Source organism: Otolemur garnettii, unplaced genomic scaffold (assembly GCF_000181295.1).
Source record: "Otolemur garnettii isolate 467f Iridium unplaced genomic scaffold, OtoGar3 scaffold00206, whole genome shotgun sequence".
In the NCBI taxonomy this organism is placed as follows: Eukaryota; Metazoa; Chordata; class Mammalia; order Primates; family Galagidae; genus Otolemur; species Otolemur garnettii.
In genome coordinates, this window is record NW_003852601.1 from 557,209 (window position 1) to 571,352 (window position 14,144).

The window sequence follows — 14,144 nt, forward strand, 5'->3', positions numbered from 1 at the left end:
CATGAATTCTAATATCATAGGATTTTAGACCATTTCTGTTAAGGTTTCCCATAGTTTCCACCTTTGATCAAAGCTCAGTAGCTTTTAAAAGCCCACTTATTATGTTCCTTTGGGATAAATTATTTTTGTCTCTGCTTCAATTAAATCATAATAATATTTTGGTTTCATTGAGGGAAGCAACCAGTGTGTGTGGTTTTCCAGTTTTTGATTCACTATTTAGTTTAATTACCTGGTTTAAGGTTTGAGCTAGAAGAAAAGCCTCACTCTCTCCCCTAGATGAGGCCTCATAAGTACACTGAGAGAAGAATCACTGAGTTAGAATCTAAGAGAACTGAGTCTGTGTCCTAGTTCTACTGCCAGCTCATTGTTTCATCTTGGACAAGTTCCGACCCTTCTCTAGGCCTTTATAAAATAAAAGGAGGGGGCAGCACCTATGGCTCAGTGAGCAGGGCGCCAGCCCCATATACCAGAGGTGGCAGGTTCAAACCCAGCGCCTGCAAAAAAAAAAAAAAAAAAAAAAAAAAAACCTTTAAAATAAAAAGGGAGAGAGCAAGGATAGAGGCAGTTTAGGTGATATTTGAGGTTTTTCTTAATCTCCTTGGAAAGCAGAAAATCATGGAGGCACTGCATGAAAACTAACAGAGAAGAAGCCATCATGATGTTCACGGGATAAATCAAAGTTTTTTTTTTGCAGTTTTTTGGCCGGGGTTGGTTTTGAACCCACCACTTCCGGCATATGGGGCCGGCACCCTACTCCTTTGAGTCACAGGCACTGCCCCTAAATCAAACTTTATATGTCCTATCCTGCTCCATGCACCTGCTCTACATACAATATCACCATTTCAGTAAATAGCAATCTCATTTTTTCCAGTTGCTCAGACCTAAAATTTGGCAATCATCCTCGTCTCCTGTTTTTCACAATGAATGTCCAATTTGTCAGCAACTGCTGTTGGTTCTACTATCAAAACACACCCAGAATCTAGCCACTTATCTCTTCTACTATCTTAGACTGAGCCATATCACTTCTCACCTGGATCCCTGCAGTAACCTCACCTCCATGCTTCCCCCTTATACCTGCAGTTTCTTCTCCACACAGACAGTAAGTAAACTAACAAATGTATCAGAGTAACAGATGTTATGAAGAGGAGGGATCCTACTGAAATATAAGTCAAATCATGTTATTCTGTTCAATATCTTCCAATCTTTTCTGTCTCAAAGTAAGAACCAAAGTCCTATGATATCCCTCATTAACTTAGATCTCATTTCCTATCACTCTCTACTTACTTAAAATAGACATATGGTGGGTGGCACTTGTGGCTCAAGGAGTAGGGCACCAGTCCCATATACCAGAGGTGGTGTTCAAACCCAGCCCCGGCCAAAAACTGCCAAAAAAAAAAAAAAGAACATAGTTCTCATTGCGTCCATCATCACACCAAGTGTGCTCCTGCTTTAGGCCTTTTGTGACTTGGTTTCCTGTGTCTGGAATATTCTACTCCAGATATCCATATGGCTTACTTCTTCATTTCCCTTAGGTCACTGGTCAAATGTCACCTTCTCATGAAGGTCTTCCCTGACCAATAAATATACAATCAAATTCTGTCCCTCACGTTGTTATTGTCTATGACACTTTTTACCCTCTGATACATTCTACATGTCTCCTTTCACTAGACATCAGCTCCCAAGAGTGATTTTTGTCTGTCTTACTAATTGCTACATCATTAATGGCTAGTATAGTGTAGTAGATGTTCAATAAGTGTTAGTTGAATAAATAAAGTCTGTAAAATAGAAGGGCAAGTTTATTGACACCCAGAACTTCCATACAACCCAATCCATTAGTCTTATGGGTAAATAAGAGACCTAGAAGCCTGAACAGCTTTCCCAATTTCTGTTATTGATACCAGTGTGGTCCTTTTGTCTCTATGACTCTCATCTTTCTTATCTATGGGGTAAAAAGAGCTGTGGGATGAAAGCAGAAACACATTATTAGGAGAAAAAAGACTGGAACTAAAATCCTAGTTCTATCACTATGACATTGTTGACTGCACACATGTAACCTAACCTCTCTAAGCATATTGGTTACAATGGGTAAAATACTATAATGGTGTGAGCATCATTATAATATTCTCACCCCTCACTGCTTGTACAGGGTAGAAATGAGAATGAAATGCAATAATGGAATATGAAATCACTTGATACGTTCTACAGTACTATTGGAATGTATCCAATGTCACTGTTCTCTGTTCTACATGTAAAAAAAGTATCAAGAAGTCAAAATATTTGGCACTAAAAGTGTTTGACACTTCAAGAAAGAACAGAAACACTAAATACTATGGTAGTTTATTTACTGTCTTGGTGCTAGGAAGTTCTCGGTCAAATTATCCTGTGACAAGGCCTTGGCTGTGTGTTGAAACTACCCAAGGAGGCTGACCACTCTTAATGAAAATCTGCCACAGGACTCTCAAAGATGCCTAGTGACCAAGATAGTGGAACTACACTTCCATAATCAAGGAACCTACTCAACCTGCAGAGAACAGAGCTCATGATGAAGGGGTAGGCCATTTCAGAAGGCTATATCTACTAATTCAGCAAAGCCCTTGTAAGAATGTCATGTGGCCCCTTTCTCCCTGAATTTTTTGATTTATGCTTATCAATTCTTTCCAACAATCCATACTCTGGAGCCTATCTATATAGAACCTAAAAGCAAGCTACTATAATTAATGGAAACTTTGGAAACAGAAAGATATTTCTTGATCTGAGTACCACTCTTGGCATCTTTACTGGTTCTTACACCAAACTAAGACCCATTAATCACTGTCAATTTTAATTTATTAGTCATATTATTGCAGACTTGTCAACTCAAAGAAATCGAAAACATATTCCCACCAAATGCAATGATAGAGCTAAAGAAACCAAGGAAGAAACTTGTAACTAACCTGAGTAGGATGACATTATTGAATAATGAGAAGTAGATTTCAACTCCTTGCTCTAGTTCACTCTTTCTTATCTTTCAAGAGGTACTACCTCCTTTTGTTTGAAATATCCATCAGTTATGCTCCCACCTACTTCCATAAAAGATCAGAGGCAGACACAAGTAATATTGCTGACCACTTTATCCTATAGTGATCCATTTCCTTTTGGAATTCTTACATTTAAAAAATTCATACCACACAATCCAACATGTTATCATACAGGCATCATAGCATTGTAGTGTGGTGCTGCCTTTGCTTTATGGGTTTTGTTTGTTTATTTGTTTGTTTGTTTGTTTTTGAGACACAGTCTCACTCTGTTGCCCAGGCTAGAGTGCCATGGTGTCAGCCTAGCTCACGTAACCTCAAAATTCCTGGGCTCAAGCAATCCTTCTGCCTCAGCCTCCAGAATTATATGTTTTTGGGTTTTTTAAGTGGCTATAAGTTCCTTGAAAGAAGAAGATTTTCTGTGAGTTATGCCTCAGTTTCCCTGATCTCTTCCTACTACATGCAGGGCACATAGCAGGTGCTTCATGAACAGTGTTCAATTGATAGATTATTTTTGAAAATATTCCTTTATTAGCATAATCTTTAAAGCCAGTTATTAGGTTACAATAAGACCTTTTTGCCAGGCGGCCTGAAGTTCACTTATCATTTTCAAGACACTGTAGCTACAGCTGATTAGCTATGACCCTTATCCTAGAGGTCTAATAAACCCAAAGTTCAGTCTCTGTATAGGTGAATTTTATCTCTGCTTCCTGGCTATGGATTATATCCCTAAAAATAAACTTAAATTACATCAGAGCAAATAGACCATGTCCCCATCTAGAAATATACACCGGAAGAAGTATTGTTGGCATTTACTTTACCCAAAGGACAACATACAAAAGCATAAAATTATGACTTCTGCTGCTTATGCAAACCTAAACATGAGGCAAAGATAGCAATTGATTTCTGTGGACTAGTTTATGTTTATTACCACTTCATGTTAGTTTTCTATAGAAGTGATTATTATTCCTTACCCCCTTGCAAATGGCTACCAAATCCAAATTCTTAAAAAAATATATTAACTGCATAGATCATATTAGGCCTCTTTCCTGCTATTTTCGAATGAAATGAAAATTTAGAAAATTCTCCTATTCATCTAGGAAGGAGTTGGCATTACTAGTTGTAATTCACAGCTGAGTGAAACTGAGAACAATGTGCCTATGCTTTATGCAGGATGAAATGAAGTATGCTTTAACTTTCATGGAAACATCAGAAACCCTCCTACCCTTAAATTCCATAAATATTCCAAACTCAGGTATTTTCAGCAAAGTTTCCATATGCAAGATCAATATACAAAAATCAACTATATTTCCACAGACTAGCAATGAACAATCTAAAAAGAAAATCAAGGCAATTCCATTTAGAATAGTATCAAAAAATAAAATACTTAGGAATAAATGTAAGTTTATTGAAAAGAAATTCAAGGCTTATGTTCCAAAAACTGCAAAACATTGATGAAAAAAGTAAAGAAGACCAAATAAATATAAAGACATCCTATATTCATGGATCAGAAGACTTAACATTGTTAAGATGGCAATTGTCCCAAACTGGAATATAGATTCAACACAGTCCCTGTTAGAATCCAAGTTGGCTTGTTTATGAAATTGGCAAGCACATCCCAATTCATATGAAAACTTAAGGGACTCACAATAGCCAAAACAACCTTGGAAAAGAAGAATTCACACTTCTTCATTTAAAAGCATACTGAAAACCTACAGTAAATCAAGAAAGTGTGGGGCTGGCATAAGGACAGTCATATGAATCAATGGAAAATAGCTGAGAGCCTCAAAATAAACCCTCACATTTATGGTAAACTGATTTTGCACAAATAGTACAGAGACAGTCAAATGGGTAAAAATTCAACAAATGATGCTATGGTGACTGAATATCTACAGGAAAAAAAATGATGTTAGGTCCTTACTTCATATCATTTGTAAACATTATGTCAAATTGATCAAAGACCTAAATGTAAATAGTTAAAACTATTAAACTCTTAGAAGGAAACATAGATGTACAGCTTTGTGACCTTGTATTAGGCAAAGCCTTCTTGGATAGGACATCAAAATCATAATCCAACAAAGAAAAAAATAGAAAAATTGGCCATCATTAAACTTAAAAACTTTTGTGTTTCATTGGATACCATCAAGAAAGTGGAAAAAAGTAAAAAATGATACGCCAAATGTGGCAAATAACTCAACCTAAAAATGAGCAAAGAATCTGAATGGATGTTTCTCAAAAAATAAGAAAATAAGATATACAAGCAGCCAATAAGCATATGAAATAATGCTGAACATTACTAGTCATTAAGGAAATCAAAATCAAAATCACAATGAGATAACGCATCACATCCAGTAGGATACCTAGGATGTAATAATCCCATCACTAGTGGGATTATAAAATGATGCAGCCATTTTTGAAAACGGTTTGGCAGTTCCTCAAGAGCTTAAACACATGAGTACCATATAACCCATAAATTTCACTACTAGGTACATACTCAAAATAACTGAAAATATGTCCACAAGAAACCAGTACATGAATGTCCTCAGCATTGTTAGTCTTAATAACCAAAAGGTGGAAACAACTCAACACTAATGTCCATAAACTGATTAATGGATAGATAAAATGTCATATATCCATATAATCGAACATTATTCAGCTAATGTCTAAAAAAAAAGAAGTATTGATATGTGTCTCAACATGGATGAGCCTTGAAAACATTACTCTATCTGAAATATGCTAGTCACAAAAGACTACATATTGCATGATTCTATTTATATTCAAAAAAAAATGTCAGAATGACCAAATCTATAGAAATAGAAAGTAGATTAGTGGTTCCTCAGGATTGGGGGAGTGTTGGGAGGTGACTTGCTAAGGATTGCAGAGTTTCATTTGGTGGTGATCAAAATGTTCAAGAATTGATTCTGGTAAAGGGTGCACAACTCTGAGTACACTAAAACCTGGGGGACTTTAAATGGTTGACTTATATGGATTGTGAATTATGTCTCAATAAACCATTTTTAAAAAATAAAACTTATATACTAAGTACTCTAATTGGACAGCATTCTCAACTGACCAGAATGTTAATGCTATAAATTTACTTCGATGTACCACCCTTAACACTAGTGTGGCCCATGTATAAGAGGGAAGGGAGGGGTGGCACCGCTCATGAGCGTGCAAGCAATAATTTGTGAACTATAATCTCTATGTAGCAGCCACGGAGAATAGACCTTACTAAGCAATAATCTAAAGCATTATCTGTCAGATGAGAAACTTCAAAAAGAAAAAGCTAGGAAATACTGCTGTAGGGAGGTTTCCCCACAGGGTAAACAAAATAGAAAATGCAACTATTTCTACTTCCTGAACTAGCAAAGGAGTGATCACTAAGCACCCCCTTGGTCTACTCAAACTTATATAAGTGCAGTGAATAAGCTGAAAAATGCTGGGTCTTATTTTCTGGGGAAAGAGTTCTAAATAAATATGAGATTTCATAATTCTCTTCCATATGTCTGAAGGCAACCAATGCTGGTAACTATACAGAACTTCACAAGCAATTTATACAAAAGTTGGCTGTGTTTAAGATAAGGATAACTTACTCTGAATTTAACATCCCAGAACTTGATAAAATGCTGTCTGGGGGAAGGGTAAGGTAGAATACTTTCTTAAACATCTTTGTTTTCAAGTGATTAATTTTCGTGTAGTCTAAGCAGATTAGCTGAGCTGGACACTTCCAGTGAGTACCCTCCCATGCAGATTAGGTACTGCTTGTGATAACACTGCTGATGTCTGACCTAGACAGAGCTATCTGGGAAAGGAGAGGGTTCAGTTATTCTCAGGCTCTGAGAGAAGGTTCAACATCGCCAGAAGGAAAGAGACAGAGATAAAGAGAGAAATTGAGACAGGAGCTGGCAAAATATTTCTTTAAATTGCCAAGACCTCAAGCTATCTAGTTTAGCTCCCTCAGCAACTGCTGAATAAGGCTTTAACCCTAAGGTAAAAACATTAGCTGTTGATTTTGCAATCTCCTCATGTCATCTGGTCTTAAGAGAGAGGTGCTGGGATTGATCTGAACAGTTATTCTCCAGGAAGTTTTTTTTTTTTTTTAAAAGACATTCTTTAGAGCAGGCCATGGGTGTAATGAGAAAAATATCCTGAGAAATAAAAAGAGTCTATATTTCAACATCAAAAGCATGAAAGGAGTGGAATAAAAGAAAATCATGGACAGGCAGCACGTGAGGAAGCTGCAGACAAAGAGAAAATGGTGGAGGTGGGGGTGGGGAGAGCTTTCCTTTTCACTCTCCAACTTCACAAAATTTGATTTTTTTTAATTTTTCATAATTATGATTTCAGGCTATAAAATAAGCCCTTCATTTTGCTGCACCCAGCCCACCTTCTGCTCCCTGCTTGTACAGGGTTCCAAATGAAATTGGTGGTCTTGATACTACCATTAAAAACTTGTATAATTATCCATGTTCTTAACTCCAGCTCACAAATCCCACCAAGAGCAGCTACATTACATGTATGAGTCAGGAGACCAAAGAATTATTTGTTTTAAGTGCTATATATGTTCCATTCCTAAAAAAAAAAAAAAATCCAATGTACTCAGTACTACTGTGAAACCAATTTACAATCACTCACACATGCATATGAAAAATGAAACACAACTATAGCCTAGGATGAAAGAGGGAAGGGAGGGAGAGGGGAAGGGAGGGAGGCGAGTGGATAGAGGGAGGGTTGGTAGGAGGACCACACCTATGGAACATATTGCAAGTACAAGTTAGATCTATCAGGTATAGAACACAAAAGTCTTAATCCTGTAATTGGGTAAAAGAGGTGAAGACTATGTCGTTCAGTAGAATGTATGCCCTCCAATTTGTACAAATAAGCAACACATTGAATCCCATAATAGCATAAATGTATTTATAATCTATGTACAAATTACTTAATTAAAAAATGCTATATATGAACACCAGATGTAATAATTATTATAGAGATGAAAAACACTTAACAAAGAAACTAAATGCACCAGCAAATCCAATATATCATTTCAAAGTATACAGTTCAAAAAATGGAAAGTTGATGAGGTAAAATTACACTAGCAAGAAAGCGCCCCAAAGTGACCCTGCAATTGGAAGGTTGCAAACTTCTTTGAAAATCTCTCTCACCAATTTTAACCTTTGGCTGAGCTGAGCTAAGCAAGAGGGCTACATCCTGTAGATACTTCCAAATGGGGTGCAGTTCAGTGTGTCTATTATTGGGACCCAGAGAGACCTCACCAGCTATTTGCTGATCATGGAAAAAGGATGCTTTTTCTCCTTATACAGAACCTCAAAGTCTGTGGGGAGAAAGCATCAGTCTATCTCAGACCCTAAGCAAAATTCTGCTTTACATGGACAAACTACTCCTTGTAAGATAGTCACAAAAGTTTCTTTGCAACTGAGGAAGAGATGGAAAGAGGAATTAATAAAATACCATATTTTGAAAGAAAAACTAAGGATGGCAGGACTGGCCAATTTCAAAGCACTACTACAATATTACTTACTATGAAGTCCAAAACAAACTATCAAGAATAGTTTAAAATTAAAATGTTTTTACATCTGGATAATTTATCTAAACTCCAATTGCAATTCCTGCATGGGCTACCTTAGGATCCAGCTCCCAAAAGCAAACATTTGCCATATTATTGTGCTGCTTACTGAAAAATAAGGGGCTTTACTTCTGTCAAGTGGGCCAGCAGTCAATTAATAAAGTTGTCTTGCTTGGTCTTGGAGAGAGAGAGCTTGATAAAATATCATCATGGTTGAATACAAGCCCCATCAATTTTTATTATTCCTTCTGTTTAAACCAAACACTAAATTAAGGAAAAAAAAAAAAGAAAAGAAAAGAAAAAGAAAAGAAAAAAAAGAAAAGAAGACCACCTTTGGCCTCTGTCCTTCACTGGACAGAAACAGAAACATTGTAAATGTATAAGAACACAGAGCTAGTGCTGAGGATACTAAAGTTAAAAAAAAATCCCTCCACACAACTAATGTGCATAAACACATGCACAGTTGGAAAAGGGAGGAACTAAACAGGTTATTGGAAGCCTCTAGAATTTTGAGATTTTTTAATTCAAAGTTTTAAAAATCTCTTGCCTTTCACCAAACTGTGCCCCTACAGAGTAAGGGACAGAAATAGAAAGTAGGAAAAAATGTCAACTTTTAGATTGAGATGGGTTGCGGTCTGAAGATGGATTCATTTGCAATAAACTGATTCAAGGATTTTCCATATCCTGGAAATGGAAAGTCTTTGTCAGACCAAGAGATAGGAACACCAGTTTTCCCTTTCACTAGACTCCTCACAACCTGCGAAGCAATTATAAACCAGGGAAGATTAAATAATATTGGCCTTTCTCTGGGTACTGCTAAATTCTCACAAGTCGATGTTGTTAATTTAAGCATTGTCAAAGAGGCATCAAAGTAATATAGTCTTCCTAATATAGAAGTGTTTTTTTTTTTTTTTTCCCATTAAGACCTGGAATAAAATCACTAAGCTGGCTGTCTACCTGACAGGAAGAAGTTTTTACTCTCTACAGCCACTCCCTGAGAATTTTAGTTTTGTCTCTCAAGACATATCCCTTAACAAGTATGTGGAATCCTTTGTTTCCTCTGTGTTAAGTGAGTAAGTTGGGGGAAAGGCATGCCTAAGATGGAAGGTCCGGGAGACTGGGACTGAGTTTAGCATCATGGTAGGTCAAGAAGCACCTTAGATATTTCTCCATCTCCCCACAAAAGTTCATAATAGAAGAGCTTTGCTCTCTAGTGACAGGCCTACAAAAAATAAATTAATCCTACCAAGTAAGTCTGTTCTAATAAAATTAAGATCTTTTATCCCATAGTATAAGCTGATTACAAAAATAAACACTCTAAATTAAGTGGGAAAGAATGACAAGATCAATTGAACCTTTTGCAAATCGTATAAGTCAAATATTAAAGACCTAATAGAATGTAAAGCTTTATAAGAAACTTTCAACATTCCAGAAAAATATATTTTATGAAATCCTCTTTATTTACGGATGTGATGCTATCAACCTTCCAAGAACGAAAGTATCAGTGAGAGAAAGCAAATCATTGAGTCTAAGTCACCAAACAAAGATGTTAAGGCAAACAAAGAAATTTTGGGAAAGTCACAGATAAAAGAAAATAGCTATAGAAACACATAATAAGATGTAAATTCACTGGGATATTAGCCTCCAACTGATCTGAGGAATTAATTCCCCAGACTAAGTCATCCTCCTTCACCAGATAAACCAATATCTTAATTTGCTGGCAAAAAAAAAAAAAAAAAAATCTTCATCATGGTCTTCAGGAAGTTCAACAACTGTGGTGAGGAAGAACTTTTAATAAGATGAAATTGTTTGCCACTTTTTGCCTCATAATTAAAACTTTGGGGTAAGATTATGGCTTATAGATCCCTATCAATTCTTACTCAATTTGTCAGAGCCAACGGCATGTTTTAAAATGCAAGTATGTCCTTCAAATGAAGAAATGTAATAAAGAACCCCACTCCTTTCTCCCAAGGTATATTTCAGAGCATACTGGAGTAGTAGAAAATTCTTTACAATTTTTTTTCCAACTCTTTTGTAATTCAGACACAAGTATGATTAAATTGTTGGCTAACAGACCATTCTTCTCTTTACAGATCTTATGCAAACCTGAAACAGAGGCTGTGTATCTATTATAATCCACAAAGAAAATAAACACTTTACAAGAGAAACTGGACCCAAGCAACTACTTCTAACATAGCCAACGCTGAGAAACATGTGAGGGCAAATCTTACTCAGTCTTTCCCAAGAAAATTGCCCCTCTGCTCACTTTAAAACCTGCCTGGTTAGGTTCTCTCCACTAACCTCCAACTCTGGAATAAGTTCCCAGTTGCTTCCAGGGAAGAAAATTCACCCCTTCACACAGGGGCCCCCAGCACCCAGAGACCAGTTTCTTTCTGCAAGGGGAGAATTTCACTCTATTTCTTTGGAGGAAGCGGGCTGAGAAATTCTTGTGCCAGTCTTTTTACCTTTAATCTGCTGAGACCTAACAAGGGCTGGAAGGCAAATCCTTAAAAGACTGGAAGAGGAGAAATTGAGCAAATTTCTGATCCAGGTTCTCAGACTTTGAGGAAGGGAGGAAAAGGGATTAAGGGTTTTATTTCCCAAGACGGCCCATACAATAGGATTTAAGTTTGCAACCTGTGGGACCTGGAGTCCCAGGAGGTAGCAAGGGTTTAAAGCAGCTAGGGAAATTGCTGAGGAATCTGGAGGCACTCAGATCAGCACCCAGGGCTTACAGCAGAGATTTGGGGTGCTCACCTTGAATCTTTGGTAGGCAGGGGTCCCTGGAAGAACTTTATAAAGTAACCCCTCCTATTGAATCCTGCTGAGCTATCCCGAAGGTATCTGAGTTTCCCCGGAGGAGACTAGATACCCCAGAACGCAAAAGTGCCCTGGGCCAAAGAAAGCGACATTTCTGGGAGGAGAAACTTACCGCATGTCCCCGTAAGGTCCAGAATAGTTCTCCATCCAGGGACCCATCTCACTTTTGACACAGCTGGGGCTGGGATAGGGCACTCTGCTCACCACGCTGCCGGGGTACCATACATCGGGTGCGGGGAAGTCGCCTTCTTGGCCCGCCAGCCCCTGAGATGGCCTAGTGTAGCCATAGGGAGCTATGGACCCTGTCTCGCCTGCACCGCCCCCGCCACCGCCGCCCCCACCACACGGCCCATACAACTGGCCTTCCTCCGCTGTGAACAGAGTGTGCCAGGAAGAAGCGGCTGAGGCCGAAGGCGATCCGGAGCTCTGTGCCGCTGGGCCCCCGCTGTGCAGGCTCGCCAGGTCCCCAAAACGGCACTGCGCGGCCGCCCAGGAGCTGCCATAGTCCAGTGGGTTCTCCAGCTTGATTCGAGCATGGGGATGAGGGGGAAGCGGAGGGGGCGGTGGCCCGGTCAGGGCCAGTGGAAAGTTGTAGTACTCTCGATTCTGGTAAGCTGCGGCCTCGTCCAGTGCTCCAGACTTGTAGAGAGACAGAGTGGAAGGCAGCTCAAGTACTCCGGAGCTCCCCGCTTCACTGCTGCCAGGACAGCCCAGGCTGTCTCCTTCTAGTCCTTTGGTGTAACTTCCCTTGAACGGGGTATATTCAGCAGTCTCTTCCGTGCCCTTGTCTGCAGTGTCATCCAGCAAAGAACCTTTGCATTCGGCCAGTGAAGCACAAGGAGTGGGGCGCACAGCGGGTGGACCTCCCAAGAGCGGGGCATACATGCAATCTCCCCGAAGCTGTTCCCCAGGACTCAGATGCTCCAACGCCTCCACACCCAAGCCCATGGACACCGACACTGCCTTACACAACTCCTTGGCGCTGTCAGATATGGTCGAAGTACCCCCTAGGTAACTGTCTTTGGAGGCGGAGGAAGCCCCAGTGGCCTCCCTCGCTCTCCCGCTGCTCCTGCCTTCGGAGACCGCCTCCTGCTGCTGTTGCTGAAGGAGTTGCATGGTGCTGGCCTCGCTCAGGATGTCTTTAAGGTCTGCAGAGCAGCTGCTTAAGCCTGGGAAAGTGGGGCCCAGCAGAGACAATGTGGATGGGGCAGCTGAGTCATCCTCCTCCGGAGGTGCTGGCGGCTGTTGTGGCAGCCCCTTGCTGGCCGCCGTGGCAGCTCCAGGCTCTGGGACACAGCTGCTGTCAGGGTGGCAATCGGTGGCTGATTGCTGTTGTGAAGGCTGCCGTTCCCCGTCCAGGACCAGGTAGCCTGTCCGATTTCTGCTCTGGGCTTGGGGAGAGCCATCCTCACCGTGCTGTTGCTCCTGCTGCTGCTCCTGCTGCCGGGGGCTGGTCTCCTGGGGAGGCGGCGGCGGCGGCGGCGGCTGCTGCTGCTGCAAACGGGCGCCAGGAGGTGCAGCGCTCGCGGCCTCAGGGTGCCTGGGGCCCGGATTCTGGATCACTTCGCGCACACTCTGGAACAGGTTCTGGAAAGCTCCTCGATAGGTCTTTGACGGTGGCCGGGGGTAGACCCTCCCCAGCCCTAACTGTACCTCCATCCTTGAACCTGGCTGAATCTTCTACCTAATTCCCTACTCTGCCGCTCCCTTTTCTTGCTCAGAAGAGTTCAACAGGCAGTGATGATGCCGTAGTCGGTGCAGCTTGCTGAGGGAAGCTCTAGGGAAGGAAACTTGCAGAAGCAACCACGCCAAAAACGCTCTGACAGACTCAAAGTCTCCTGCAGAGGAAGACACACGTTGGATAAGATCTGCCCTGCTTGGTTCACAGTCTGTCCCTGAAAGGTAGATTCAAACGATGTGATGCTCAAATCTTGAAAGAAAAAACAAAGCAAAATCTTCTGCCTCCCAAATTCAGTGTCCACTGAAGCAGGTGCAAATAACAACTGAGTTATTTTCCTTTTGTTTTGAGTATTTTTTGTTTTGTTTTGGTTTTGTTTTGGTTTGGTTTATTTTTACTGAAGCCCCAACTGCCTTTTCATCTTTTCATTTCTGGTTCCCGCACTCGAGGTAGCTGGGGTGGGGGTGGAGGAGCTGGAAGAGGTGAAGAGGGAGTAGAGGGAATCAGGAGGCCGTCCCCGCGAGCAGCCTAATCAGCCAGGTCGGGCTGCCGTTTGGAAACCTTTCCCCAGTTGCCCGGCTCCCAAGAGCCTTCTTTGCAAAGTGCAGCTAGCTCGCCCGGTCGCAGCGAAAGGGAGTTACCGCTCTGCAAACTCCGGCTGGCAGCGCTGGACAGACGGGGGAGGGGGTGGGGGGGTTGTGGGGGGTGCTGGCCGAGAGTAGCAGGCAGAGGCAGCTGCGAGAGAGATCAGGAGGTAGTGGGGGGGGAGGACAAAGGCAGCCGTCAGTCCTACCGGGCACTTTGCTCGCTTCCTCCGAGAGTCTCTAGCAGCTTTTAAAAACTTCACCGAAGAGAGAAGGGCAGCTCCAGGGCGGCGGCTTCGAAACTGCAGTGCTGCAAGAGGCGTCGGTTGTCGCCGGAGCCAGGCTGGGACTGGCGTAGTGAGTCCCTTAGCCTCCTGTAAGGCACTGGAGCAGCTAGCTGGGTCGTTTTCAGTCAATCGCCTCCTCAGCCTCCGGGCTTGCTCGGACCCTCTTGCTCTCCCAGC

General features: G+C 41.1%; 1 protein-coding gene across 3 annotated transcripts in view; it reads right to left on the reverse strand.

Moving 5' to 3' along the window:
- The window catches only part of AR (androgen receptor), a 188,653-nt gene extending 175,111 nt beyond the window's left edge, over positions 1-13,542 (reverse strand). Inside the window, exon 1 of one of the 3 annotated variants that reach the window (XR_002770933.1) lies at positions 11,531-13,077. Coding sequence is in view for 2 of the 3 variants with exons in the window: in XM_003801310.2 (XP_003801358.1) it covers positions 11,531-13,077 (1,547 nt within the window). In the remaining variant the exon portion in view is untranslated. Of the gene's footprint in view, positions 1-11,530 lie in introns of all 3 variants that reach the window. The other 2 variants (XM_003801310.2, XM_023507793.1) reach the window with 2 other exon arrangements.
- Positions 13,543-14,144: the final 602 nt, after the last annotated feature.